This window comes from Oncorhynchus tshawytscha, linkage group LG14, assembly GCF_018296145.1.
Source record: "Oncorhynchus tshawytscha isolate Ot180627B linkage group LG14, Otsh_v2.0, whole genome shotgun sequence".
NCBI lineage: Eukaryota > Metazoa > Chordata > Actinopteri > Salmoniformes > Salmonidae > Oncorhynchus > Oncorhynchus tshawytscha.
Window position 1 is genome coordinate 34,811,144 of NC_056442.1, and position 27,178 is coordinate 34,838,321.

The window sequence follows — 27,178 nt, forward strand, 5'->3', positions numbered from 1 at the left end:
TTGCTAATACTGTGGTGCCTAAAAGACCAGATGAATAATACCATTAGTATCCACAAATCACTTCAAATAACTCCAAGAAACCCTTATTATCTTGATATTCCTGTGTTCATTCTCTCCCTTCTGTGTGTTTCTCTCTCTCTGTGTGTGTGTGCGTTCGTGTGTGTGTCTGTGCGCATGCATATGTGCCTCAGTTTCCAGTAGCTGGTGGGGCTCTAAGAGGTTGGACTATGCTCTGTACTGTCCAGACGTGTTGACCTCCTTCCCCACCGTGGCACTGCCTCATCTCTTCCATGCCTCCTACTGGGAGTCCACTGATGTAGCTGCGTTTCTGCTCCGACAGGTAACACCCACCCCTCCATATGTATATGTGTGTGTTTGTGGTTCTCGTGACTATTGAGCCTAGAATTCAGATACTGTATACCAACAGTCATTATTTGTGCTGTGGATTGTGGCTGTGCGTCCCTGCATGCATACGTGTGTGTGAGGGTGTGTGTGTATTATGTGTATGTCGGAGGTGTGTGTGGATCTGCTCGTGATATCTTCAGACATCCGCAGAGTGAATAAAACCAGCCGGCGTGTCGTGTCCAGTTGAAACCCATTCTGACCAGTGACAGCCTTTTAAGAATCTCATTAGAGAGCAATGAGATACACTACATGGCTAAAAGTATGTGGACACCTGCTCGTCGAGAATCTCACTCCAAAATCATGGGCATTAATATGGAGTTGGTCCTCTGTTTGCTAATATAACAGCCTCCACTCTTCTGGGAAGGCTTTCCACTAGATGTTGGAACATTGCTGCGGAGACTTGCTTCCCATTCAGCCACAAGAGCATTAGTGAGGTCGTCCATTCGCCCAATAATGTTGGGCGATTAGGCCTGACTCGTAGTTGGCGTTCCAATTCATCCCAAAGGCTTTGGATGGGGTTGAGGTCAGAGCTTCGTTGCAAGCCAGCCAAGTTCTTCCACACCGATCTCGACAAACCATTTCTGTATGGAGCTCGCTTTGTGCACGGGGCCGACATCATAATGAAACAGGAAAGGGCCTTCCCCAAACTGTTGCCACAAATTTGGAAGCACAGAATCATATAAAATGTCATTGTATACTGTAGCATTAAGATTTCCCTTCACTGGAACTAAGGGGCTTGAAAAACAGCCCCAGACCATTATTCATCCACCAAACTTTACAGTTGGCACTATGCATTGGGGCTGGTAGCGTTCTCCTGGCATCTGCTAAACCCAGATTCGTCCATCGGACTGCTAGATGGTGAAGCGTGATTCATCACTCCAGAGAACACATTTCCACTGCTCCAGAGACAATGGCGGCGAGCATTACACCACTCCAGCCAACACTTGTCATTGTGCATGGTGATCTTAGGCTTTTGTTGCTCCTAGACCTTTCCAATGCTCCAGAGACAATGGCGGCGAGCATTACACCACTCCAGCCAATGCTTGTCATGGAAACCCATTTCATGAAGCTCCTGATCGAACAGTTCTTGTGCTGACGTTGCTTCCAGAGGCAGTTTGGAACTCGGTAGTGAGTGTTGCGAACAAGGACAGACAATTTTAACGTGCTACGAGCTTCAGCAATTGGCGGTCCCATTCTGTGAGCTTGTGTGGCCTACCAATTCACAGCTGAGCCGTACTTACAATTGACCGGAGCAGCTCTAGCAGGGCAGAAAATTGACGAACTGACTTGTTGGAAAATCCTATGATGGTGCCACTTTGAAAGCCACTGAGCTCTTCAGGAAGGCCATTCTACTATCAAATCAAATCAAATGTTATTTGCAACATGCTTACTTACTTACGCACTTAACCAACAATGCAGTTCAAGAAATAGAGTTAAGAAAATGTTTACTAAATAAACTTAAGTAAAACATTTAATAAAAAGAAACATTGATACCAAGTCAATGTGCAGGGGTACAGGTTAGCTGAGGTAATTTGTGCATGTAGGTAGGGGTAAAATTACTATGCCTAAACAGTGACATGTAGGTAGGGCTAAAGTGACTATGCATAAACAGTGAGTAACAGCAGTGTAAAAACATGGGGGGGGGGGTCTTTGATGATTTTTTGGGCCTTCCTCTGACACCTCCTAGTATATAGGTCCTGGATGGCAGGAAGCTTGGCCCCAGTGATGTACTGGGCCGTACGCACTATCCTCTGTAACACTTACGGTCGGATGCCGAGCAGTTGCCATACCTGGTGGTGATGCAACCGGTCAGGATGCTCTCAATGGTGCAGCTGTGGAACATTTTGAGGATCTTGGGACCCATGTCAAATCTTTTCAGTCTCCTGGGGGGGAATTGTGGGCACTATGGTATTGAACGCTGAGTTGTAGTCAATGAACAGCATTCTCACATAGGTGTTCTTTTTGTCCAGGTGGGAAAGGTCAGATATTCTTTTATGGTGATTGCATGGTTGTATGCTCGATTGTATACACCTGTCAGCAACCGGTGTGGCTGAAATAGCTGACTCCACTAATTTGAAGGGGTGTCCACCTACTTTAAGGAGAAGAGACCAGAGCAGCATCCAATACAGTAAGGGGTTGTTTCTCAAATTGCACCCTATTCCCTATACAGTGCACTACCTTTGACCAGGATCCATAGGGCTCTGGCTAAAAATAGTGCTCGATATAGGGAATAAAGTGCTATTTGGAAAGTGCACCCATGGTGTTGGCTGCTGCTGCGGTACCTCACTCTTTTGTGTGGGAGAGTGACGTGAGGGAAATCAGAGAGTACACAGGAAATAAGAAGTATTATCTATCTCTGCCGTGAAGATAATAAACTGACTGATTGTTATCTTGGATCAGTGGGTTTCAGCTCTAATCGATATCCTATCACGGAAATGGATACGGACCTTATGATTCGCACAAGCTTACTGCCCTTTTCATTTATTTACTGTACTTAACTGCTGGTTTAGTGAAATCAATTACCTATTCTTACATAATTGCTGTGTAATAAGAGGTTGAATCTTAAACTGGGATCTCGTTAATACAGTCATGGAGTAGAGCTCCTTCTCTCACTGCGACCTGTCCTTTCCTCTCCTCTCCTCTTTGGAAACACATCATTAGCCCTGCTGTTTCATTAGCCTGGCTACACATTGATTAGGCTAAAGATAGACAGGTTTTTCTTCTCAACTTCTGAGATGAGTCCACTCCATAGCGGATCATCCTCTAGCTATCCTGTTAATACACCTCAATCTTCCTCTTGACAAATGAGCTCCAGTTAGCATCTGTGACTGTGTACACCTCAAGATAATGACAGTCCTAGTTTTATTCTCTCTAAAGTGTGTTTGGGCACCAGAGGATGAGTATTCCATATAATTGTTTTGTCTGTAGGTCGTGTGACACTCCACTGATAAATGTGCATCCGGTGCCTAAATGTAGACTAGGGATTCTGTTTGAGAAGTGCCGTCATACTGAGTGGACTAAGCCGGCGGTGGATTAATGGACTGTGTGCGTGTGTGCTTGTGTGTGTGTGTTCATGTAGCTCATACGATGTGACAGTGTGAAGGCCCAGGAAGCTGACAGCAAGGACTCAGCCCCCTTCTCTCCATCCAGCCCACGGGAGAAGTGGCTTCGCAGGAGGACGCATGTCAAACTGAGGGTGAGGAAACCAGCATGACTTATTAATGGAAGATAAAGGACAGTTCAGTAGGAAGAATCAATATTAGCCCCACACTGTTGATTCTATGGCTATGTCTGAAATGGCATCCTATTCCCTATATAGTGCACTACTTTTGACCAGGGCTCTGGATAAAAGAAGTGCGCTATATAGAGAATAGGGTCCCATTTGGGGCAGATTTGGGATTACTGTGTGTATTGTAGAAAGAAGCAATTTGTAGTACGTTCAATCGCTTTATGAGGAAATTCCAATAAATATTGAATCATCTTTAGTTCAAACATTTTATAATTGTATCTCAGTCAGAGACAAAGCGATAAGGACGTGTGCTGCGCACACACAGGCACGGATGCACACACACTTATGCACACACTTTTACCATCAGCTTCACACATCTTGTCACGATCGTCGTCAAGGAAATGACTGGACCAAGGTGCTCCACATCTGGCTCCCCCCACTTTGGTGGCACCTCTGGTGCGGGGACCCTCGTCTCCGACACCGGACTGGGGACCCTCGCCGCAGGCCCCGGACTGGGGACCCTCATTGCAGGCCCCGGACTGGGGACCGTCGCTGGAGGCCCCGGACTGGGGACCGTCGCTGGAGGCCCCGTACTGGGGACCCGTCGCCGCAGGCCCCGGACTGGGGACCGTCGCCGCAGGGCCCCGGACTGGGGACCCTCGCCGCAGGCCCCGGACTGGGGACCGTCGCCGCAGGCCCCGGACTGGGGACCCGCCGCAGGCCCCGGACTGGGGACCGTCGCCGCAGGCCCCGGACTGGGGACCGTCGCCGCAGGCCCCGGACTGGGGACCGTCGCCGGAGGCCCCGACTGGGGACCGTCGCCGGAGGCTCAGGACTGGGACCCGCCGGAGGCCCGGACTGGTAACAGTCGCTGCAGCCTCCGGACAGGGGACCGTCGCTGCAGCCTCCCGGACAGGGGACCGTCGCTGCAGGCTCCGGACAGGGACCGTCGCTGCAGGCTCCGGACAGGGGACCGTCGCTGCAGGCCGGACAGGCGACCGTCGCTGCAGGCTCCGGACAGGGGACCGTCGCTGCAGGCTCCGGACAGGGGACCGTCGCTGCAGGCTCCGGACAGGGGACCGTCGCTGCAGGCTCCGGACAGGGGACCGTCGCTGCAGGCTCCGGACAGGGGACCGTCGCTGCAGGCCCCGGACTGGGGACCGTCGCTGGAGGCCCCGTACTGGGGACCGTCGCTGGAGGCTCAGGACTGGAGACTGTCGCTGGAGGCTCCGGACTGGTAACAGTCGCTGCAGCCTCCGGACAGGGGACCGTCGCTGCAGGCTCCGGACAGGGGACCGTCGCTGCAGGCTCCGGACGGGGGACCGTCGCTGCAGGCTCCGGACTGGGGACCGTCGCTGCAGGCTCCGGACGGGGGACCGTCGCTGCAGGCTCCGGACGGGGGACCGTCGCTGCAGGCTCCGGACAGGGGACCGTCGCTGGAGGCTCAGGACTGGAGACTGTCGCTGGAGGCTCCGGACTGGTAACAGTCGCTGCAGGCTCCGGACAGGGGACCGTCGCTGCAGGCTCCGGACAGGGGACCGTCGCTGCAGGCTCCGGACGGGGGACCGTCGCTGCAGGCTCCGGACGGGGGACCGTCGCTGCAGGCTCCGGACGGGGGACCGTCGCTGCAGGCTCCGGACGGGGGACCGTCGCTGCAGGCTCCGGACAGGGGACCGTCGCTGGAGGCCCCGTACTGGGGACCGTCGCTGGAGGCTCAGGACTGGAGACTGTCGCTGGAGGCTCCGGACTGGTAACAGTCGCTGCAGCCTCCGGACAGGGGACCGTCGCTGCAGGCTCCGGACAGGGGACCGTCGCTGCAGGCTCCGGACAGGGGACCGTCGCTGCAGGCTCCGGACAGGGGACCGTCGCTGCAGGCTCCGGACTGGAGACCGTCGCTGGAGGCCCGGACAGGGGACCGTCGCTGCAGGCTCCGGACAGGGGACCGTCGCTGGAGGCTCAGGACTGGAGACTGTCGCTGGAGGCTCCGGACTGGTAACAGTCGCTACAGGCTCCGGACAGGGGACCGTCGCTGGAGGCTCAGGACTGGAGACCGTCGCTGGAGGCTCCGGACGGGGACCGTCGCTGCAGGCCCGGACGGGGACCGGCTGCAGGCCCGGACGGGGACCGTCGCTGCAGGCTCCGGACGGGGACCGCTGCAGGCGGACGGGGGACCGCCGCTGGAGGCTCGGACTGGAGACCGTCGCTGGAGGCCCGGACTGGTAACAGTCGCTGCAGGCGGGGACCGCCGCTGCACCGGACGGGGACCGCCGCTGCAGGCTCCGACGGGGACCGTCGCTGCAGGCTCCGGACGGGGACCGTCGCTGCAGGCTCCGGACGGGGACCGCCGCTGCAGGCTCCGGACGGGGACCGTCGCTGGAGGCTCAGGACTGGAGACCGTCGCTGGAGGCTCCGGACTGGTAACAGTCGCTGCAGGCTCGGACAGGGACCGTCGCTGCAGGCTCCGGACGGGGACCGTCGCTGCAGGCCCCGGGGACTCGCTGCAGGCTCCGGACGGGGACCGCCGCTGCAGGCTCCCGGACGGGGACCGCCGCTGCAGGCCCGGACGGGGACCGCCGCTGCACGGACGGGGACCGTCGCTGCAGGCTCCGGACGGGGACCTCGCTGGAGGCTCAGGACTGGAGACTGTCGCTGGAGGCTCCGGACTGGTAACAGTCGCTGCAGGCTCCGGACGGGGACCGCCGCTGCAGGGACGGGGACCGTCGCTGCAGGCCCGACGGGGACCGCCGCTGCAGGCCCGGACGGGGACCGTCGCTGCAGGCCCGGACGGGGACCGTCGCTGCAGGCTCCGGACGGGGACCGTCGCTGCAGGCCCGGACGGGGACCGTCGCTGCAGGCTCCGGACGGGGGGACCGTCGCTGCAGGCTCCGGACGGGGGACCGTCGCTGGAGGCTCAGGACTGGTAACAGTCGCTGCAGGCTCCGGACAGGGGACCGTCGCTGCAGGCTCCGGACTGGGGACCGTCGCTGCAGGCTCCGGACGGGGGACCGTCGCTGCAGGCTCCGGACGGGGGACCGTCGCTGCAGGCTCCGGACGGGGGACCGTCGCTGCAGGCTCCGGACGGGGGACCGTCGCTGCAGGCTCCGGACGGGGGACCGTCGCTGCAGGCTCCGGACGGGGGACCGTCGCTGGAGGCTCAGGACTGGAGACCGTCGCTGGAGGCTCCGGACTGGTAACAGTCGCTGCAGGCTCCGGACAGGGGACCGTCGCTGCAGGCTCCGGACGGGGGACCGTCGCTGCAGGCTCCGGACGGGGGACCGTCGCTGCAGGCTCCGGACGGGGGACCGTCGCTGCAGGCTCCGGACGGGGGACCGTCGCTGCAGGCTCCGGACCGCGGATCAACGCTGGAGGCTTCATGCCATGGATCCTCACTGCAGGCTCCGGGCCATGGATCATCACTGGAGGCTCCGTGCCATGGATCATCACTGGAGGCTTCGTGCCGTGGATCATCACTGGAGGCTTCGTGCCATGGATTATCACTGGAGGCTTCATGCCATGGATCATCACTGGAGGCTTCATGCCATGGATCATCACTGGAGGCTTCGGGCCATGGATCATCACTGGAGGCTTCGGGCCATGGATCATCACTGGAGGCTTCGAACGTGGAGCCGGAACAGGTCTCACCAGACTGAGGAGACGTACTGGAAGCCTGGTGCGTGGAACTGCCACAGGGCTTACCAGGCTGGGGAGACATACTGGAGGCCTGGTACGTGGAACTGGAACAGGTCTCACCGGACTGGGGAGATGCCCTGGAAGCCTGGTGCATGGAGCAGGCTCCGGATACACTGTGCCCTGGAGGCGCACTGGAGGTCTCAAGCGTAGAGCTGGCACAACCCGTCCTGGCTGGATGGTTACTTTCGCCCGGCAAATGCGGGGCGCTAGCACAGGACGCACTGGGCTGTGCAGACGCACCAGAGACACAGTGCGCAGAGCCGGCACAGGGCCGAAGAGACGCACTGGAGGCCAGGAGCGCTGAGCCGGCACCATCCGTTCTGGCTGGTTGCCCACTCTAGCCCGGCCAATGCGAGGAGCTGGAACATAGCGCACCGGGCTACGACTGTGCACTGGGGACATGGTGCGCATCACCGCATAACACAGTGCCTGACCAGTACCTCACTCCCTACCGTGAGCACGGGGAGTTAGCTCCTCCAACCTCCCCGTGTGCCCCTCCAAAAATGTTTTGGAGTGGCCTCCCCGTCTTCCTTGCCAGCCGTGACCCTGTGTAACGCTGGGCCCCTTTACTAGCTGCTTCCGCCTTCCTCGCTGCTTCCACTTGCTTCCACGGCAGGCGATCCTTTCCAGCCAGGATCTCCTCCCACGTCCAGGATCCCCTTCCTTCCAGAATGTCCTCCCATGTCCACTCTGTCTGCTCCTCCCGGCCACGCCGCTTGGTCCGTTTGTGGTGGGTAGTTCTGTCATGATCGTCATCAAATGACCGGACCAAGGTGCAAAGTGGTAAGCGTACATTCTTTTATTTTAAATGTCGCCAACAAAACTATAAACAATAAAATGAACGTGAAGCTCTGTAAGGCTATACAATGCCACTAACAAAGACAACAACCCACAAATGAGAAAAGGAAAAAAGGCTGCCTAAGTATGATTCCCAATCAGAGACAACGATAGACAGCTGTCCCTGATTGAGAATCATACCCGGCCAAAAACAAAGAACCAGAAAGCATAGACTTTCACACCCGAGTCACACCCTGACCAAACAAGAATAAAAGGATCTCTACGGTCAGGGCGTGACACATCTTTCACAGCTTTCATAATTTTTGCCTCAACAGCCTTGGTCTGCTATAGATTAACATTAAAGTACACAGACACTAAATGGCCAATTTATTTGCCATTGTTGCTTCTGTGTCTGTGTGTGGGCTGAGTCTTGAATGTTGTGTGTTTCATCTTCGATCATTGATGCTAGCACAACAAAACAATTACCCGATGCTCCAGCATAAAAGACAACATGACTACTGCCAGTCTGAAAGGTCAGCCCAGTCTATTTCTGGGACATCAGTATATTCAAAGCAAATAATTCAATAACAATGAGCTTTTGTCCTGTTATATTATGTACTGCGTGGCCCACTGGAACCTATCTACAGTATATTTAAGGAAACTAGACATAGGATTCATTGGACTGTGTCTTACATGCTCTGCTCCAGCCTCCAAGCCTGTGATCTGTCTCTTGTGTAAGTGGTAGAGGAGCAACAGCTGGAGGAGGAGCAGCTTGGAGAACTTGACCACTTAAACTTCCGGCGCCGACAGAGATGGCCTCCTCGCTTCGCGTTCCTAGGAAACTATGCAGTATTTAGTTTTTTACGTGTTATTTCTTACATTGTTACCCCAGGTAATCTTAGGTTTTATTACATACAGTCGGGAGGAACTATTGGATATAAGAGCAACGTCAACTCACCAACAGTATGACCAGGGATACCACTTTCCCGAAGCGGATCCTCTGTTTTGCCCACCACCCAGGACAATGGATCGGATCCCAGCCGGCGAACCAAAACAACTACGCCGTAAAAGGGGCAGACGAAGCTGTCTTCTGGTCAGGCTCCGGAGACGGGCACATCGCACACCGCTCCCGAGCATACTACTCGCCAATGTGCAGTCTCTTGACAACAAGATAGATGAAATCTGAGCAAGGGTAGCATTCCAGAGAGACATAAGAGACTGTAACGTTCTTTGCTTCACGGAAACATGGCTCACTCGAGATATGCTATCGGAGTCGGTACAGCCAGCTGGTTTCTTCACGCATCGCGCCGACAGAGACAAGCATCTTTCTGGTAAGAAGAAGGGCGGGTATGCCTTATGATTAACGAGACGTGGTGTGATCATAACAACATACAGGAACTCAAGTCCTTCTGTTCAAGTCCTTAGAGTTCCTCACAATCAAATGCCGACCGCATTATCTACCAAGAGAATTCTCTTCAATTATAATCACAGCTGCATATATTCCCCCCCAAGCAGACACATCACTGGCCCTGAATGAACTTCATTTGACTCTATGTAAACTGGAAACCACATATCCCAAGGCAGCATTCATTGTAGCTGGGGATTTTAACAAGGCTAGTCTGAAAACAAGACTCCCTAAATTCTATCAGCATATCGATTGTGCAACCAGGGCTGGTAAAACCCTGGATCATTGTTATTCTAACTTCTGCGACACATATAAGGCCCTCCCCCGCTCTTCTTTTGGAAAAGCTGACAACGACTCCATTTTGTTGCTTCCAGCCTACAGACAGAAACTAAAACAGGAAGCTCCCACGCTCAGGTCTGTTCAACGCTGGTCCGCCCAAACTGATTCCACGCTTCAAGATTGCTTCGTTCACGTGGACTGGGATATGTTCCGCATTCCGTCAGACAACAACATTGACGAATATGCTGATTCTGTGAGCGAGTTTATTAGCAAGTGCATCGGTGATGTTGTACCCACAGCGTTTATTAAAACATTCCCCAACAAGAAACCGTGGATTTATGGCAGCATTCGCGCAAAACTGAAAGCGCGAACCACTGCTTTTAATCAGGGCAAGGTGACCGGAAACATGACCGAATACAAACAGTGTAGGTATTCCCTCCACAAGGCAATCAAACAAGCTAAGTGTCAGTATAGAGACAAAGTAGAGTCTCAATACAACAGCTCAGACACGAGAGGTATGTGGCAGGGTCTACCGTCAATCACAGATTACAAAAAGAAAACCAGCCTCGTCGCGGACCAGGATGTCTTGCTCCCAGACAGACTAAACAACTTCTTTGCTCGCTTTGAGGACAATACAGTGCCACTGACACGGCCCGCTACCAAAACATGCAGACTCTCCTTCACTGCAGCCGACGTGAGTAAAACATTTAAACGTGTTAACCCTCGCAAGGCTGCAGGCCCAGACTGCATCCCCAGCCGCATTCTCAGAGCATGCGCAGACCAGCTGGCTGGTGTGTTTACGGACATATTCAATCAATCCTTATCCCAGTCTGCTGTTCCCACATGCTTCAAGAGGGCCACCATTGTTCCTGTTCCTAAGAAAGCTAAGGTAACTGAGCTAAACAACTACCGCCCCGTAGCACTCACTTCCGTCATCATGAAGTGCTTTGAGAGACTAGTCAAGGACCATATAACCTCCACCCTACCTGACACCCTAGACCCACTCCAATTTGCTTACCGCCCCAATAGGTCCACAGACGATGCAATCGCAACCACACTGCCCTAACCCATCTGGGCAAGAAGAATGCCTATGTGAGAATGCTGTTCATCGACTACAGCTCAGCATCTAACACCATAGTACCCTCCAAACTTGTCATCAAGCTCGAGACCCTGGGCCCTGTGCAACTGGGTACTGGACTTCCTGACGGGCCGCCCCCAGGTGGTGAGGGTAGGTAACAGCATCTCCACCCAGTTGATCTTCAACACTGGGGCCCCACAAGGGTGTGTTCTGAGCTCCCTGTTCACTCACGACTGCATTGCCATGCACGCCTCCAACTCAATTATCAAGTTTGCAGAAGACACTAAAGTGGTAGGCTTGATTACCAACAACGACGAGACGGCCTACAGGGAGGAGGTGAGGACCCTCGGAGTGTGGTGTCAGGAAAATAACCTCACACTCAACATCAACAAAACAAAGGAGATGATCGTGGACTTCAGGAAACAGCAGAGGGAGCACCCCCCTATCCACATCGACGGGACAGTAGTGGAGAGGGTAGTAAGTTTTAAGTTCCTCGGCATACACATCACGGACAAACTGAATTGGTCCACCCACACAGACAGTGTGGTGAAGAAGGCGCAGCAGCGCCTCTTCAACCTTAGGAGGCTGAAGAAATTTGGCTTGTCACCAAAAGCACTCAAACTTTTACAGATGCACAATCGAGAGCATCCTGTCGGGCTGTATCACCGCCTGGTACGGCAACTGCTCCGCCCACAACCGTAAGGCTTTACAGAGGGTAGTGAGATCTGCACAACGCATCACCGGGGGGGGATCTCCAGGACACCTACACCATCCGATGTCACAGGAAGGCCATAACGATCATCGAGGACAACAACCACCTGTTCACCCCGTTATTATCCAGAAGGCGAGGTCAGTACAGGTGCATCAAAGCAGGGACCGAGAGACTGAAAAATAGCTTCTATCTCAAAGCCATCAGACTGTTAAACAGCCAACACTAACATTGAGTGGCTGCTGCCAACATACTGACTCAACTCTAGCCACTTTAATAATGTAAAAATCTATGTAAAAATGTATCACTAGCCACTTTAAACAATGCCACTTCAAATAATGTTTACATACCCTACATTACTCATCTCATATGTATATACTGTTCTCTATACCATCTACTGCATCTTGACATCTTTATGTAATACATGTATCACTAGCCACTCTAAACAATGCCACTTTTATATGTTTACATACCCTATATTACTCTTCTCATATGTACTGTATATACTGTACTCGATACCATCTACTGCATCTTGCCTATGCCATTCTGTACCATCACTCATTCAGATATTTTGATATACATATTCTTTCATTCCTTTACACTGTGTGTATAAGGTAGTTGTTTTGAAATTGTTAGGTTAGATTATTCGTTGGTTATTACTGGATTGTCAGAACTAGAAGTACAAGCATTTCGCTACACTCGCATTAACATCTGCTAACCATGTGTAAGTGACAAATGATTTTGATTTGATTTGGGATATGAATATGATATCTGTTATAGCCGTATTGTTATACAGTCTCCTGGTGTCCTGTATAGACTTCATCTGGGCACTGCCAGCTCATCCAGGGAATAGTGATACCATTCAGAGGGCCCTACCTGGCATCAGTGACACTGTGACTTCAGTTCACTATCCTAGTAAGGGGCTCTTTGTCACTGATGGAGTGGGGCCACCGCTGTAAGACAGGGGTCTGCCTCTCCATTTCCTCCTCTCAGTGTGTGTCTGAGGGCAAGGTGAACTCACCACTCACCCGCTGTGATAGCGATATGTTCTGCTATTTTCTCATGAGACAGGCATTCATGCATAGAGATTCAGCAGTGACCTGTAGTAGAGACATGTGGCCACTGTCCAGATATTAGAATCAATCTGGCCTTTCAGCCTATTCACAGACAGTGCTGCAGGCATGCCAGTGTGTAGAAGTCTGTGTGTGTGTGTGTGTGTGTGTGTGTGTGTGTGTGTGTGTGTGTCATGCTGAGATGCCACAGCTTCAGCATGGCTCAGTACTGGCAAAGATTAATTATTGACAAACTTAATCAAAATGCAAATTGTGTTGTGTCTGAAAATGCTTAATTGCTTCATTAGATGACATTAGCTGGGGTCCCACTATTCATGATACAGGGACTACTGTTTTTCCTTTAGATTTTGTAAACAAACAGTCAATTTTGGGGCAGCAGGGTAGCCTAGTGGTTAGAGTGTTGGACTAGTAACCGGAAGGTTGCAAGTTCAAATCCCTGAGCTGACGAGGTACAAATCTGTCGTTCTGACCCTGAACAGGCAGTTCCTAGGCCGTCATTGAAAATAAGAATTTGTTCTTAACTGACTTGCCTAGTTAAATAAATATTTAAAAAATAAATAAAATAATTGCAGGAATTCCAATCACTGTCCTTGGTGCTGTCTCCACTGTTTGTTTACCATTCACGTGGTAAAGTCAGTAACAGGCCATATATTAGGCGATGGTAGGCTTATCTTATTCTAACATTTGGGCAATGTCCAATTGTCCATGGCTCAAACATGTATGGTGTATGGTGCATTTTCGAAATGTGAATGCAACGTGTGTAGTCGAATATTTCCATGTTGAAGCCAATAAAAACGATGTTATAACGAGGTTGTATTGTAGGGTTACTGTATTTTATAACTAGGTCTATTGTAGGGTTACTGTATTTTATAACTAGGTCTATTGTATGTTGTAACTAAGTCTATTGTAGGGTTACTGTATGTTGTAACTAAGTCTATTGTAGGGTTACTGTATGTTGTAACTAAGTCTATTGTAGGGTTACTGTATGTTGTAACTAAGTCTATTGTAGGGTTACTGTATGTTGTAACTAAGTCTATTGTAGGGTTACTGTATGTTATAACTAGGTCTATTGTAGGGTTACTGTATGTTATAACTAGGTTTATTGTAGGGTTACTGTATGTTATAACTAGGTCTATTGTAGGGTTACTGTATGTTTGTTATAACGAGGTTGTATTGTAGGGTTACTGTATTTTATAACTAGGTCTATTGTAGGGTTACTGTATGTTATAACTAGGTCTATTGTAGGGTTACTGTATGTTATAACTAGGTCTATTGTAGGGTTACTGTATGTTATAACTAGGTCTATTGTAGGGTTACTGTATGTTATAACTAGGTCTATTGTAGGGTTACTGTATGTTATAACTAGGTCTATTGTAGGGTATGTTATAACTAGGTTTATTGTAGGGTTACTGTATGTTATAACTAGGTCTATTGTAGGGTTACTGTATGTTTGTTATCACTAGGTCTATTGTAGGGTTACTGTATGTTTGTTTACAACTAGTTCTATTGTAGGGTTACTGTATGTTTGTTATAACTAGGTCTATTATAGGGTTACTGTGTAGTGTTTAATAAACCATCTTCAATGGATAAGACAAACATCCATGCCTCCTGCCCGAAGAGCCCTTAGGCCCATATGTGTGCACACATTGCCTTTTATGCCCATAATACGAGAGATGTGATTTATGATTTCATGCTTATGAGCCAATCCTACACTGACCAAAAATATAAACACAACATGCAAAGTGTTGGTCCCATGTTTCATATCCAGAAATGTTCCATATCCACAAAAAGCATATTTTGCTCAAATGTTGTGCGCAAATGTCTTTACATTCCTGTTAGTGAACTATTCTCTTTGCCAAGATAATCCATCCACCTGACAGGTGTGGAATATAAAGAAGCTGATTATACAGCATGGTCATTACACAGGTGCACCAACACAACACAATGGCACAGATGTCTCACATTTTGAGGGAGCATGCAATTCGCATGCTGACTGCAGGAATGTTCACCAGAGCTGTTCCCAGATAATGAAATATTAATTTCTCTGCCATAAACTGCCTCCAACGTCATTTTAGAGAATTTGGCATTATGTCCAACCAGCCTCACAATGGGTTTTGGCAATTTGAATGCACAGAGATAACGTGACGAGATCATGAAGCCCATTTTTTTAGAGGTATTTGTGACCAACAGTCCCAGTCATGTGAAATCCATTAATTAGGCCCTAATTTATTTATTTCATTTGACTGATTTCCTGATATGAGCTGTAACTCAATAAAACCTTTGAAATTGTTGCATGTTGCATTTATATTTTTGTTTAGCATATTTAGAAATATTGTTGTTGTTTTAAAATACAGATTGTTTTCCATTTTCCATTGTTTTCCATTTAATTAGATAAGAAACCAAACTTACTAGAAAGATTCACCATCCATGGATTTAGGTTGAGAAAACCTACGTGCTTCGAATGCAATGCAATTTTGTCTGCTATTTCTGAAGCAGATGGTTTCGTGATGTTTATAAAACATTACATTTGGGAGCAGTATAACAGCATTCTCTTTATATTGGAGCAGTATAACAGCATTCTCTTTATATTGGATCTGTATTCAGCTCCTGTGAAAAGTTTGGATGTGTGTCAAACCCTCCATAGTCTAAGTTGCATTGACTGTATAATATGCCCACGGGGAGGAATCATGGTGCCTGTAACTGTATTTAGACAGCCTATTTTAAACAACTTGTTGTTTCATTTTTTATTAGAATGATATACTTTTAGGCCTTATCAATAGCCTAGTGAATGTAATCTTGCTTATTGACTATGTTTGACATGTCCATGTCCAGACTGTATTTGACCTGTATCAGTGTGAATGCTATAACCGATGTTTAAAAATGTAGTTCCATTTGAAAGAAATGCAATGAGAACAATGTGGACTGCAAACATTTAATATATATATATGTAACGAATATGGGGCTGGCTATTTAACCCACTAGGCTATAGCGGACTAACACTTGAATTGGAGTTGATGAAAACGCAATACGTAAATAAACAACTTGAAGCAACCACATATTTAGCCATTGAGCATGTTCTGATTAGCCAGTGAGGCGTCAACCCTCGACACACACACACACACACACCTGGTTTATTCATCAAAACCCAGCCCTTTCGCCCCACCGCCAGCTACTGCTCCCTTAATTCCAGTTGTGAAAATATTCTGACACACTCCCGCACCTATAGCGCTACAACCCTTAGAAATTACCCTCTAAGTGTTCCTGAAAGTTTCCTTCAGTCAAACCTGTCCCCAATTATTCTATCTCCAACCACCTGTGGTTGTTAGGGCTGCTCAGCAATGAAGTTGGTTTGAGTCCCAAATGCAACGGTATTCCCTATGTAGTGCACTACTTTTGACTAGAGCCATATGGGCCCTTGTCAAAAGTAGTGTGCACTAGATATTGAATAGGGTGCCGTGTGGAGAGGACTTCTCTTTAGCTCAGCTCATTTAGGGTTATTCACCCTGCTCTTTGAAATGAGATGTAGTGAAGCGGAACCAGAACCACACTGCTACTGTAGCCAGGCTTCATGGAGATTTGACACCCTCTTTTGGAAAGGTCCTGTAGTGCACACTCCCTCACCACACGTTTCAAATGTGATGCATCAAAACAGGGATAAATTGAAAAATAGGGCTATTTTTCATCCTTCTTTTGACATCCCATTTCCTCCTGCCGATGTAAACACTATGTCTGAGGAGGAGTGATGCAGAAAGTAATGAAAGACAAATACGAAGTCCCAAATGGCACTTTATTCCCTTTATAGTGCACTACATCTGGTCTCTGGTCAAAAGTAGTGCACTATATAAACAATACACTCTTAGAAAAGAGCGTTCCAAAAGGGTTCTTCGGCTGTCCCCATAGGGTAAACCTTTTTGGTTCCAGGTAGAAACCTTTTCGGTTCAATGTAGAACCGTCTGTGGAAAAGGTTCTCCATGGAACCCAAAAGGGTTCTATCTGGAACCAAAAATTATTCGTCAAAGGGTACTACTTGTAGGTTCTAGATTGCACCGTTTTTTCTAAGAGTGTAGGGTGCCATTTGGGATGCAGAAACACTAAAGAGAAGTGACAGTAAATCTCTTCTCCTCATGCAGAATGTGACTGGCAACCACAGGGTGAATGATATCATCGCCACAGAGGAGGGACCACAGACGCTGGTTGGTCGGTTCATGTATGGCCCACTGGACATGGTGACTCTGACTGGAGAGAAGGTGACAACACAACACAAGACACTGCATCTCAGTGCAAGACGCCTCACTGCAGTACCTGGTTCAAATCTAGGCTGCATCACATCTGGCCGTGATTGGGAGTCCCATAGGGCGGCGCACAATTGGCCCAGCGTCGCCTGGGTTTGGCCGTCATTGTAAATAAGAATTTGTTCTTAACTGACTTGCCTAGTTAAATAAAAAAATCAAATTTTAAGAAATTTGCAAAAACTATTTGCCCTATTTACAACACTAGAGTTGAAACACTTTTAAAAGTGTCTGCATTTCAATAAAGTGAAATTTATACTTCTCTTATGGTGGTCTGACAAAGGAATTTGCTTTGACAGACATCAACACTAAAGTTTATTGAAGGGAATTAAATTGCGGCCCTGAACCGTACGTATCATATCATCATATAATGAAATCTATCTTGTCCTCTCCCAGGTGGACATTCTCCTAATGACCCAGCCCCAGTCCGGCCGCTGGGTCCACTTTGACACAGAGGTGACCACCAGTAGTGGCAGAGTGGTCTACACCATCCCCAAGAGCAAGAAGCTGGCCACCGGGGTCTACCCTATCAAAATGATGGTCAAGTAAGCAAACAACTCCTTTTTATTTCTTATTGATATGCAACCACAGCATGTTTGTTATAGTATGTTAGAGGTTGTATCAGTAATGAAATGGATGCGGGTTGGGACGAGTTCCCATGAAAGTGGAGGAATACTGAATTGAATTACGGCCCATATTAGTGATGGAGGTAAAGTATTGTGAAGCTCTAACAGTGTACTCACAGATTGTTGAATAACAAGGAGCCCCAGAGGTGCCTACAGTAGCAATCATCCTCCCCCTCTCCCCCTCTCTTTACCTCCTACCCAGGGGAGATCAGACGAGTGCAGAGGCCTACCTGACAGTGTTGCCCAGGGGGATGGAGTGTGTGGTGTTCAGCATCGATGGCTCCTTCGCTGCTAGCGTCTCCATCATGGGCAGCGACCCTAAAGTCCGCCCCGGAGCAGTGGACGTCGTCAGGTAACTCATGCGTGCGAGTGTTTGTGTGTTTGTGTTTGTGAATGTGCCTTCCAGCTTTTGTTTGATTAAGGAGCAGTTCAAGCAGAGAGAAATTATTAATGGAATGTAAATGATAACTCAATTTCAACACCTACAAGTCATCTGTTCAGCTCAGAATATGATCGTTGTATTTTGTCATATTAAAGGGAGTTTGAAGGAAGTTGCTAACTAGTGTTAGCGCAATTGCTAACTAGAATTTTGTTACTTGAGAGCTTTATTCTAAAATGGATGAAACCAAAAAGATCCTCATCAATCTACACACAATACCCCATACTGACAAAGCGAAAACAGGTTTTTAGATTATTTTGCAAATGTATAAAATAAAAAAAAAAACAGAAATACCTTATTTACATATGTATTCAGAATCTGTGCTATTAGACTTGAAATTGAGCTCAGGTGTATCCTGTTTCCATTGATCATCCTTGAGATGTTTCTTCAACTTGGAGTCCTCCTGTGGTAAATTTAATTGATTCAACATGATTTGAAAAGGCACACACCTGTCTATATAAGGTCCCACAGTTGACAGTGCATATCAGAACAAAAACTAAGCCATGAGGTCGAAGGAATTGTCCGTAGAGCTCCGAGACAGCCCTTTGGCAGGGTAGCAAAAAATAATCTGCAGTATTGAAGGTCCCCAAGAACAAAGTGGCCTCTATCATTCTTAAATGGAAGAAGTTTGGAACCACCAAGACTCTTCCCAGAGCTGACCGCCCAACCAAACTGAGCAAACAGGGGAGAAAGGCCTTGGTCAAGGAGGTGACCAAGAACCCGGTGGTCATTCTGACAGCACTCTAGAATTCCTCTGTGGAGATGGGAGAACCTTCCAGAAAGACAACCATCTCTGCAGCACTCCACCAATCAGGCCTTTCATGACTGTCCTGATCAGGTCAGGTTACAGGAGACCACAACCCTACAGATTATCTCTCAACCCCAACAGAGAAGGAGAGATCTAGGGGTCTGAAGATGTGGGGGTTTTATGACCCCTCACGCCCCTGGCAAATCTCAGGCCACAGACAAATTCCTTTGTCCTGTTACTATGGAGAACCAGCCTCAGAACATTAAACATGAAATAAAGGGACTTTGGAACAATGGTTTCCATCAGCCACAATGGTGGTCATGACGATAGATGGAATATGAAAATGTATGTAATTTTTGTTTTGTTATTAAAGGTTAATAGATGACATTATTACGAAAACATTGTAACATCAACAGTTTACCTAGTATATGTTTGATGTTTATACATTGTACGTTGTATTGAAAATATCCAAATCAAAGAGAATGTTTTGGTAAATATGAAATGTGAAGTTAGTTGTCAAAAATTGGATCTGAGTAAAATCTAGACAGGCCTTTATGGTAGAGTGGCCAGAGGGAAGCCACTCCTCAGTAAAAGGCACATGACAGCCCACTTGGAGTTTGTCAAAGGCACCTAAAGACTCTCAGTGTAACGTCTGTTGTCGGGAGAAGGAGAAGACCAAGGTGCAGCGTGGTAAGTATTCATAATACCTTTGAATCAATATGAATACTTGAACAAAAAAAACAAAAAATGACAAACGAAAAGTTCTGCAAGGTGCAATACACAAAACAGAAAACAACTACCCACAACCCATAGTGGGAAAACAGGCTGCCTAAGTATGGTTCTCAATCAGAGACAATGATTGACAGCTGCCTCTGATTGGGAACCATACCAGGCCAAACACCTAGAAATAAAACACAGAACAAACATAGAATGCCCACCCCAACTCACGCCCTGACCAAACTAAAATAGATACATAAAAAAGGAACTGAGGTCAGGACGGGACACTCAGACCATGAGAAACAAGATTCTCTGGTCTGATGAAACCAAGATTGAACTCTTTGACCTGAATGTCAAGCATCACTTCTGGAGGAAACCTGGCACCATCCCTACGGTGAAGCATGGTGGTGGCAGCATCATGCCGTGGGGATGTTATAGCGGCAGGGACTGGGAGACTAGTCAGGATCGAGGCAAAGATGAACGGAGCAAAGTACACAGAGATCCTTGATGAAAATCTGCTCCAGAGCGCTCAGGATCTCAGACTGGGGAGAAGGTTCACCTTCCAACAGGAGAACGACCCTATGCACACAGCAAAGACAACATATGAGTGGCTTCTGGACAAGTCTCTGAATGTCCTTGAGTGGCCCAGCCAGAGCCCGGACTTGAACCATATCGAACATCTCTGGAGAGACCTGAAAATAGCTATGCAGTGACACTCCCCATCCAACCTGACAGAGCTTGAGAGGATCTGCAAAGAAGAATGGGAGATACTCCCCAAATACAGATGTGCCAAGCTTGTAACATCAAACCAAAGAATACTTGAGGCTGTAATTGCTGCCAAAGGTGCTTCAACAAAGTACTAAAAAAAAATGTTTTTGTGTGTTTTTTATCTACATTTAAATAATTAGCTTTGGGCCTCCCGGGTGGCGAAGTGGTTAAGGGCGTTGTACTGCAACACCAACTGTGCCATCAGAGACTCTGGGTTCGCGGCCCAGGCTCTGTCGTAACCGGCCGCGACCGGGAGGTCCGTTGGCCGACACACAATTGGCCTAGCGTCTTCCGGGTTAAGGAGGGCATGGCCGGTAGGGATGTCCTTGTCTCACCTGCGACTCCTGTGGCGAGTTGTAGCGATGAGACAAGAATAGTAGCTACTAAAACAATTGGATACCATGAAATTGGGGAGAAAAAGGGGTCAAATTTAAAAAACAATTATTAGCCTTTAATCAATTTTAGAATAAGGCTGTAAAAAGTAAAGGGGTCTGAATACTTTCCGAATGCATACTGGACATAAGAAATAATAAGAAAAAAAAGAAAAGAAACCATAAATCTCAGAGGAATATTATTGATGTCAGTCTGTCTTTATGTTCAGTGAAAACGATAATTCTCAGAGGAATTTATCTAATTATCTTTGTGTCCAGACACTGGCAGGACCTGGGCTATCTTATCATCTACATCACAGGGAGGCCAGACATGCAGAAGCAGCGCGTGGTGTCATGGCTGTCCCAACACAACTTCCCCCAGGGCATGATCTTCTTCTCTGAGGGCCTGGTCCACGACCCACTGAGACAGAAAACCATCTTCCTCAGGAACCTAGTGCAGGAGGTACATTACATACATGATACAGTGGATATATTTTTCTTGCTCTCTATCTCAACTCCTTGTCTTTGTGTATATCTTCCTCTTTTTCTTTCTCTCTTTCTTTTTCTCACCCCGTCTATATATATCTCATTCTCTTTTTTTCTCTCCCTTTCTCTCTCTTCCTCTATTTCTCACACACACTTCCTTGGTTCTCACATTAACATTGACTGTGGACCTCCATCCATCCCTCTCTGTCTTTCTTTCTTTCTTTCTCTCTGTTCTATCTCTCTCTGCCAGTGTCACATTAAGATCAACTCAGCCTATGGCTCCATGAAGGACATCTCCGTGTACAACATGCTGGGTCTGAGTCCTTCACAGATTTATATTGTGGGCAGGCCTTCCAAGAAGTATCAGAATCAATGCCAGGTAGACATCAGGGGACTGTACACTCCTCTTCTACTTTTCTTTAACGATCAAGCTAATGGCATTGACTCACTAATAGCTATCGATTGTGTTTTGATGTATCTATTCCGGTCTGTCTGTGGCTTTTGTTCTTTCCTGTCACTCTCCATCTCTCTCTACCTGTTTAGTGTTCCATTCTTTATCTAACATGGCCAATCTCACTAACTCTCGTTCTCTCTCTCTCTCTCTGTCTCTCTCTTTCCCATAGTTCCTAAGTGATGGCTATGCAGTGCACCTCTCCTCACTGCAGTTTGGCCACCGGACCAGACCCAAGAAGACCTCCTCGGTCCGCATGGTCCTGAGGAAAGGCTCTTTCGGCCTCTCTGCCAAACCTGACTTCCTGTGTAAACGCACCCACCTGAGGAGAACCATGTCTGTCCAGCACCCTGACCCTCCCTGCACCCCCAACCCTAAGCCTGAGCGGGCCCAGAGCCAACCAGAGTCTGATCAGGATCCCGGGGGAGGAGGAGGGGGCGGCGGCCATGGTGTCTGGGGGCGGGCCTCCATACACCGTGGAGACGCCACACCCTGACAGACAGAGAGAGATGGAGGGAAGATGGACAAGGAGGAGGACAAGGGTCTCATTGTCCAGGGCCAAGGTGAGAACTCACACTTAAAGGGTTTAAATTGCCCTATATTATACTCCTACAACTATATGATTATACTGTCTCTCTATAATAGCAAAAAACTAAAAAATATCCCCCCAGAACGTGTTTCTGAGTTGTTGTACTTGAGGCTGTGAAAATATATTGTCTAATTAACTTTACTGCAGCATAGTAGCAATTATGTCATGTGAATAAATGATTAATTCTGAATAAATTAGACATTCACCTTTGGTTCTTCAGCATTGTGTCCTAAGCCTTTGAGAACACAAGGCTTTGTAACGCTTTCACTCCAACACAGATTGATTTGCTTTGCTCATATTGTACTCTGGTGCAGTCAATAAATGTTCACCTTGATTTTGTTATGTTTTGTGGCGCGAGGGTCATCACAGCTGAAGTAGGTGCTGCAGGCATTATGATTTATACAGCTAAACAGAATAATAACAGCTTTACTGTCTGAGAGGAGGAGAGAGGGGGCAGAGAGGGAGAGGAAGAGCAGAGAGAGGGAGAGAGAGACTGCGAAATTGAAACATGGAGAGAGAGGCTGCAGTCAGAAAGATGGAGAGAGATGAAAGAGAGGGATGGAGAAAGAAAGCGAAAAGGAAGAAATCGAATGGGGAGACCAGACAGAGAGAGCAGAGATCAGTCTGTATTCTCTCTCATAAATATTCATGAAGGAACCTGCGGTAGCTGTGCTATTATTAGGAACAGCTCCTTTATTTTCAACGCCCAATGCCTCCTATTTTCCCATTTTACAGAGCCGCATAGAGGGCCTGATGAGCTACAACTGGAGTGTCCAATCAAGCACGAAATCCACTCATTTCTAGATTTGGGAATAGTGTTTCTGCAATTACGGACATTGGAGTGTGGGTGCTGTCACTTCAGTGGGCCTGTAGGAACTAATCTAGTTGGCTTTTGTTGGTAATGATAATACACAGGTGTATAGGATAATTCACTGTTCACATATACAGCTGAAGTCGGAGGTTAATACTTAGGTTGGAGTCATTAAAACTCATTTTTCAACCACTCCACAAATTTCTTGTTAACAAACTATAGTTTTGGCAAGTCGGTGAGGACATCTACTTTGTGCATGACACAAGTAATTTTACCAAAAATTGTTTACAAACAGATTATTTAACTTATAATTCACTATATCACAATTCCAGTGGATCAGAAGATTACATACACTAAGTTGACTGTGCCTTTAAACAGCTTGGAAAATTCCAGAAAGGTATGTCATGGCTTTAGAAGCTTCTGATAGGCTAATCGACATCATTTGAGACATTTGGAGGTGTACTTGTGGATGTATTTCAAGGCCTACATTCAAACTCAGCGCCTCTTCGCTTGACATCATGGGAAAATCAAAAGAAATCAGCCAAGACCACAGAAATAAAATTGTAGACCTCCACAAGTCTGGTTCATCCTTGGGAGCAATTTCCAAATGCCTGAAGGTACATCGTTCATATATACAAACGACTGTACGCAAGTATAAACACTATGGGACCACGCAGCCGTCATACCGCTCAGGAAGGAGACGCCTTCTGTCTCCTAGAGATGAACGTACTTTGGGGCGAAAAGTGCAAATCAATCCCAGAACAACAGCAAAGGACCATGTGAAGATGCTGGAGGAAACAGGTACAAAAGTATCTATATCCACAGTAAAATGAGTCCTATATCGACATAACCTGAAAGGCAGCTCAGCAAGGAACCACTGCTCCAAAACAGCCATAAAAAAGACAGACTACGGTTTGCAACTACACATGGGTACAAAGATCGTTGAAGAAATGTCCTCTGGTCTGATGAAACAAAAATATAACTGTTTGGCCAAAATGACCATTGTCATGTTGTTACGGTTTTCTTCCGTTGAAGGAGAGTCGGACCAAAATGCAGCGTGGTTAATACGATACATCTTTAATGAAGATGACACACGAAAATACAAAACAACAAACGGAACGTGAAAACCTATACAGCCTATCTGGTGAAATACAACACACTGAGACAGGAACAATCACCCACGAAACACTCAAAGAATATGGCTGCCTAAATATGGTTCCCAATCAGAGACAACGAGAATCACCTGCCTCTGATTGAGAACCGCCTCAGGCAACCATAGACTTTGCTAGAACACCCCACTAAGCCACAATCCCAAAACCTACGAAAACCCCCCATACATAAACACAACACAAAATGAACCCATGTCACACCCTGGCCTGACCAAATAAATATAGAAAACACAAAATACTAAGACCAGGGCGTGACACATGTTTGGAAGAAAAAGGGGGATGCTTGCAAGCCGAAGAATACCATCCCAACCGTGAAGCACGGGGGTGGCAACATCATGTTGCTTTGCTGCACGAGGGACTGGTGCACTTCACAAAATAGATGGCTTCATGAGGGAGGAAAATTATGTGGATATATTGAAGCAATATCTCAAGACATCAGTCAGGAAGTTAAAGCTTGGTCGCAAATGGGTCTTCCAAATGGACAATGACCCCAAGCATACTTCCAAAGTTGTGGCAAAATGACTTAAGGACAACATAGTCAAGTTAGTGGAGTGGCCATCACAACGCCCTGACCTCAATCCCATAGAATATTTGTGTGCAGAACTGAAAAAGCTTGTGGAGGCAAGGAGGCCTACAAACCTGACTCAGTTACACCAGCTCTGTCAGGAGGAATGGGCCAAAATTCACCCAAATTGTTATGGGAAACTTGTGGAACAAACATTTGACCCAAGTTAAACAATTTAAAGGCAATGCTACCAAATACTAATTGAGTGTATGTAAACTTCTGATCCATTGGGAATGTGTTGAAAGAAAAAAATGATGAAATAAATTATTCTCTCTACTATTATTCTGACATTTCACATTCTTAAAATAAAGTGGTGATCCTAACTGACCTAAGACAGGGAATTTTTACTAGGATTTAATGTCAGGAATTGTGAAAACCAGAGTTGAAATGTAGTTGACTAAGGTGTATGTAAACTTCCGACTTCAACTGTATATGGCTTTGGGCTTTGATTGGAATAGGAACTACTTACTAAACTAAACAAATCTTTCTTTCTTTTCAGTGTTGTCACCTATATTGGATCTTCTGCTGGTATCAGTTGTGTTAACCTACTGCTTGGCCCTCTACACATCTTCAACAGCTTCTCCATTCCCAGGACTCATGTCTAATATTCCTCAAGCTTTCACCTAATGCTTGAAACAGCCATGCATTCATCCTAATGCGGCCTCTCAAGCTCAAATTATGTCCAAGTTTTTTCAGTGGCAGTGCTATTGAAACAGTATGTTGTTTTTTGTCAAGCAAAGAGAGAGACACTTTGGTCATTTGTATCATGATGCAGAAACACTTGCTGCAGAACAGGAGATCAACACCCAGACGCCACCACAGTCAAATGCTAGAAGACTCCCTCTCGTCCCCCACTGGGAATAGCAACAGAGGAGATCCTGTTGAAACCTATGGAGCAATGTTCTAGCCCAAGCAATATACCATCAGGAGATGTTCCAGACAGTGTGTTCATTGACCTGTTGTGTTGACAGGTGGCAGAGCTACACTGACAGACTCCTGCAATTATCCTTTATATACATAGGACAGACATCTTGTCCCTCTCTATGGTCTGTGTCCCCAGGAGTGCTGTGGGCCTCTGGCTGCTTCACACTGTGGACATTAACCTTATGTTCCTCAACCCGGCTCACCTGACCTAACCCCACTCCAGCCTCAGCCCTATAGCCATCCATCCATCTCTCCCTCTCTCATTCAGTTAGTCAGTGAGGCAGAACACGGCTTCAGACAGCAGCCTGGTAGGGGGTCCATGGCCACTGAACCGACGACAGAGTGGACAGCCGAAAGCTGCTCTGTCTTGCACTATCCAAGTACTACAATATACCGCGGTGCTTGGTGTTCTGTAGGTCTGAATCCTAAAGGATGTGTTGTATCTCAGCACACTCGCTGCAGGCTCTGACAATGCCTGTGGAATGCTGTTACTCCTGGTGTCTCAGATACAATAGCGGGATTTGCTTGCTGTTGTTGTGATCTTATATCTGACTGCAGATGTGGAACTACATGTTTTACTCCTCTGTCAGGATCCTGGGCATGTATGGATGGACTGAGTATGATGTGCTTTGTAAAGCTGTTTGAGGGAATGGTTGTACTGAATTGACCAAAATTCTTTACAGGGTTGTGATGAGATAGACTCAGACATCAGAGTAGTCATGACGTCCTCACATGAGGAATGATGAAACAACTGATTGAATATTGTTATTGTCAGAAGTCTAAAAGCTGGAACTGACACTGAGAAGTGAATATGTTCTATGAACGGTATATCTTTCAATAGATCCTAACTTCCTGTCGGGTGAAATAACATCATTCAGAATGTTCTAGCTACCATCCATTTTAGGAAAGCTACATCTTGAACTGTAAGGGTCGTCGTTGGGACTAATGAAGGGGTGTGTCTATTGATATTGAGAGACCATGTCATTATATCTACTGTACTATGGTGGGTTAGGAAAAGATCTGACCACTCTGTGCAACTCACATATTTTTCTATAATGAAAACTGTGTACAGAAATATTTTAAAAGTGTGTTTTTTTAACATGGTTGTTTAATGTGACTGATAGTTACTTTTGCCTTAAATTGTATTTTGTTGTCGTGTAGAATTATGAAAATTACAATATTATCCTAATTGCTTGACCAAAGTAGAAGTTTGACATTCATGAGAAGGTGTGTTGTATCGACTTGATATTTTGTCTTGTATACATTTGAAGTATATTCTGAAAGGGAGTCATGCGTCATGCATGCACTGTGAGTGTGTGTTATTGTGTGTGTGTGTGTACGTTTCTGTATATTCAAGTATTAAGTATTTATGGTGTAAATACCTGTAGCTCCAATATGCTCCTGAGCACAACAAGTAAAGACCATGTATTCTGGAGGAAGAAGTCAAAGGTTGGTCAGTGTTGCCTGTTCTTCAAGGCAGGAGTAGTATTGTGTTCTTTAAGGCAGGAGTAGTAGTGTGTTCTTCAAGGCAGGAGTAGTATTGTGTTCTTCAGGGCAGGAGTAGTATTGTGTTCTTCAAG

The 27,178-nt window shown here is 47.3% G+C and overlaps 1 protein-coding gene across 1 annotated transcript in view; it reads left to right on the plus strand.

Moving 5' to 3' along the window:
- Window positions 1–27,178, plus strand: part of LOC112267103 (membrane-associated phosphatidylinositol transfer protein 3-like) — a 72,159-nt gene extending 44,981 nt beyond the window's left edge. The window contains 9 exon segments of the mRNA XM_042297416.1: window positions 192–340; window positions 3,485–3,601; window positions 16,776–16,892; window positions 17,331–17,479; window positions 17,763–17,912; window positions 20,883–21,066; window positions 21,340–21,468; window positions 21,713–22,103; window positions 25,174–27,178. Coding sequence (XP_042153350.1) covers window positions 192–340; window positions 3,485–3,601; window positions 16,776–16,892; window positions 17,331–17,479; window positions 17,763–17,912; window positions 20,883–21,066; window positions 21,340–21,468; window positions 21,713–22,036 — 1,319 coding nt within the window. The 3' untranslated portion in view covers window positions 22,037–22,103; window positions 25,174–27,178.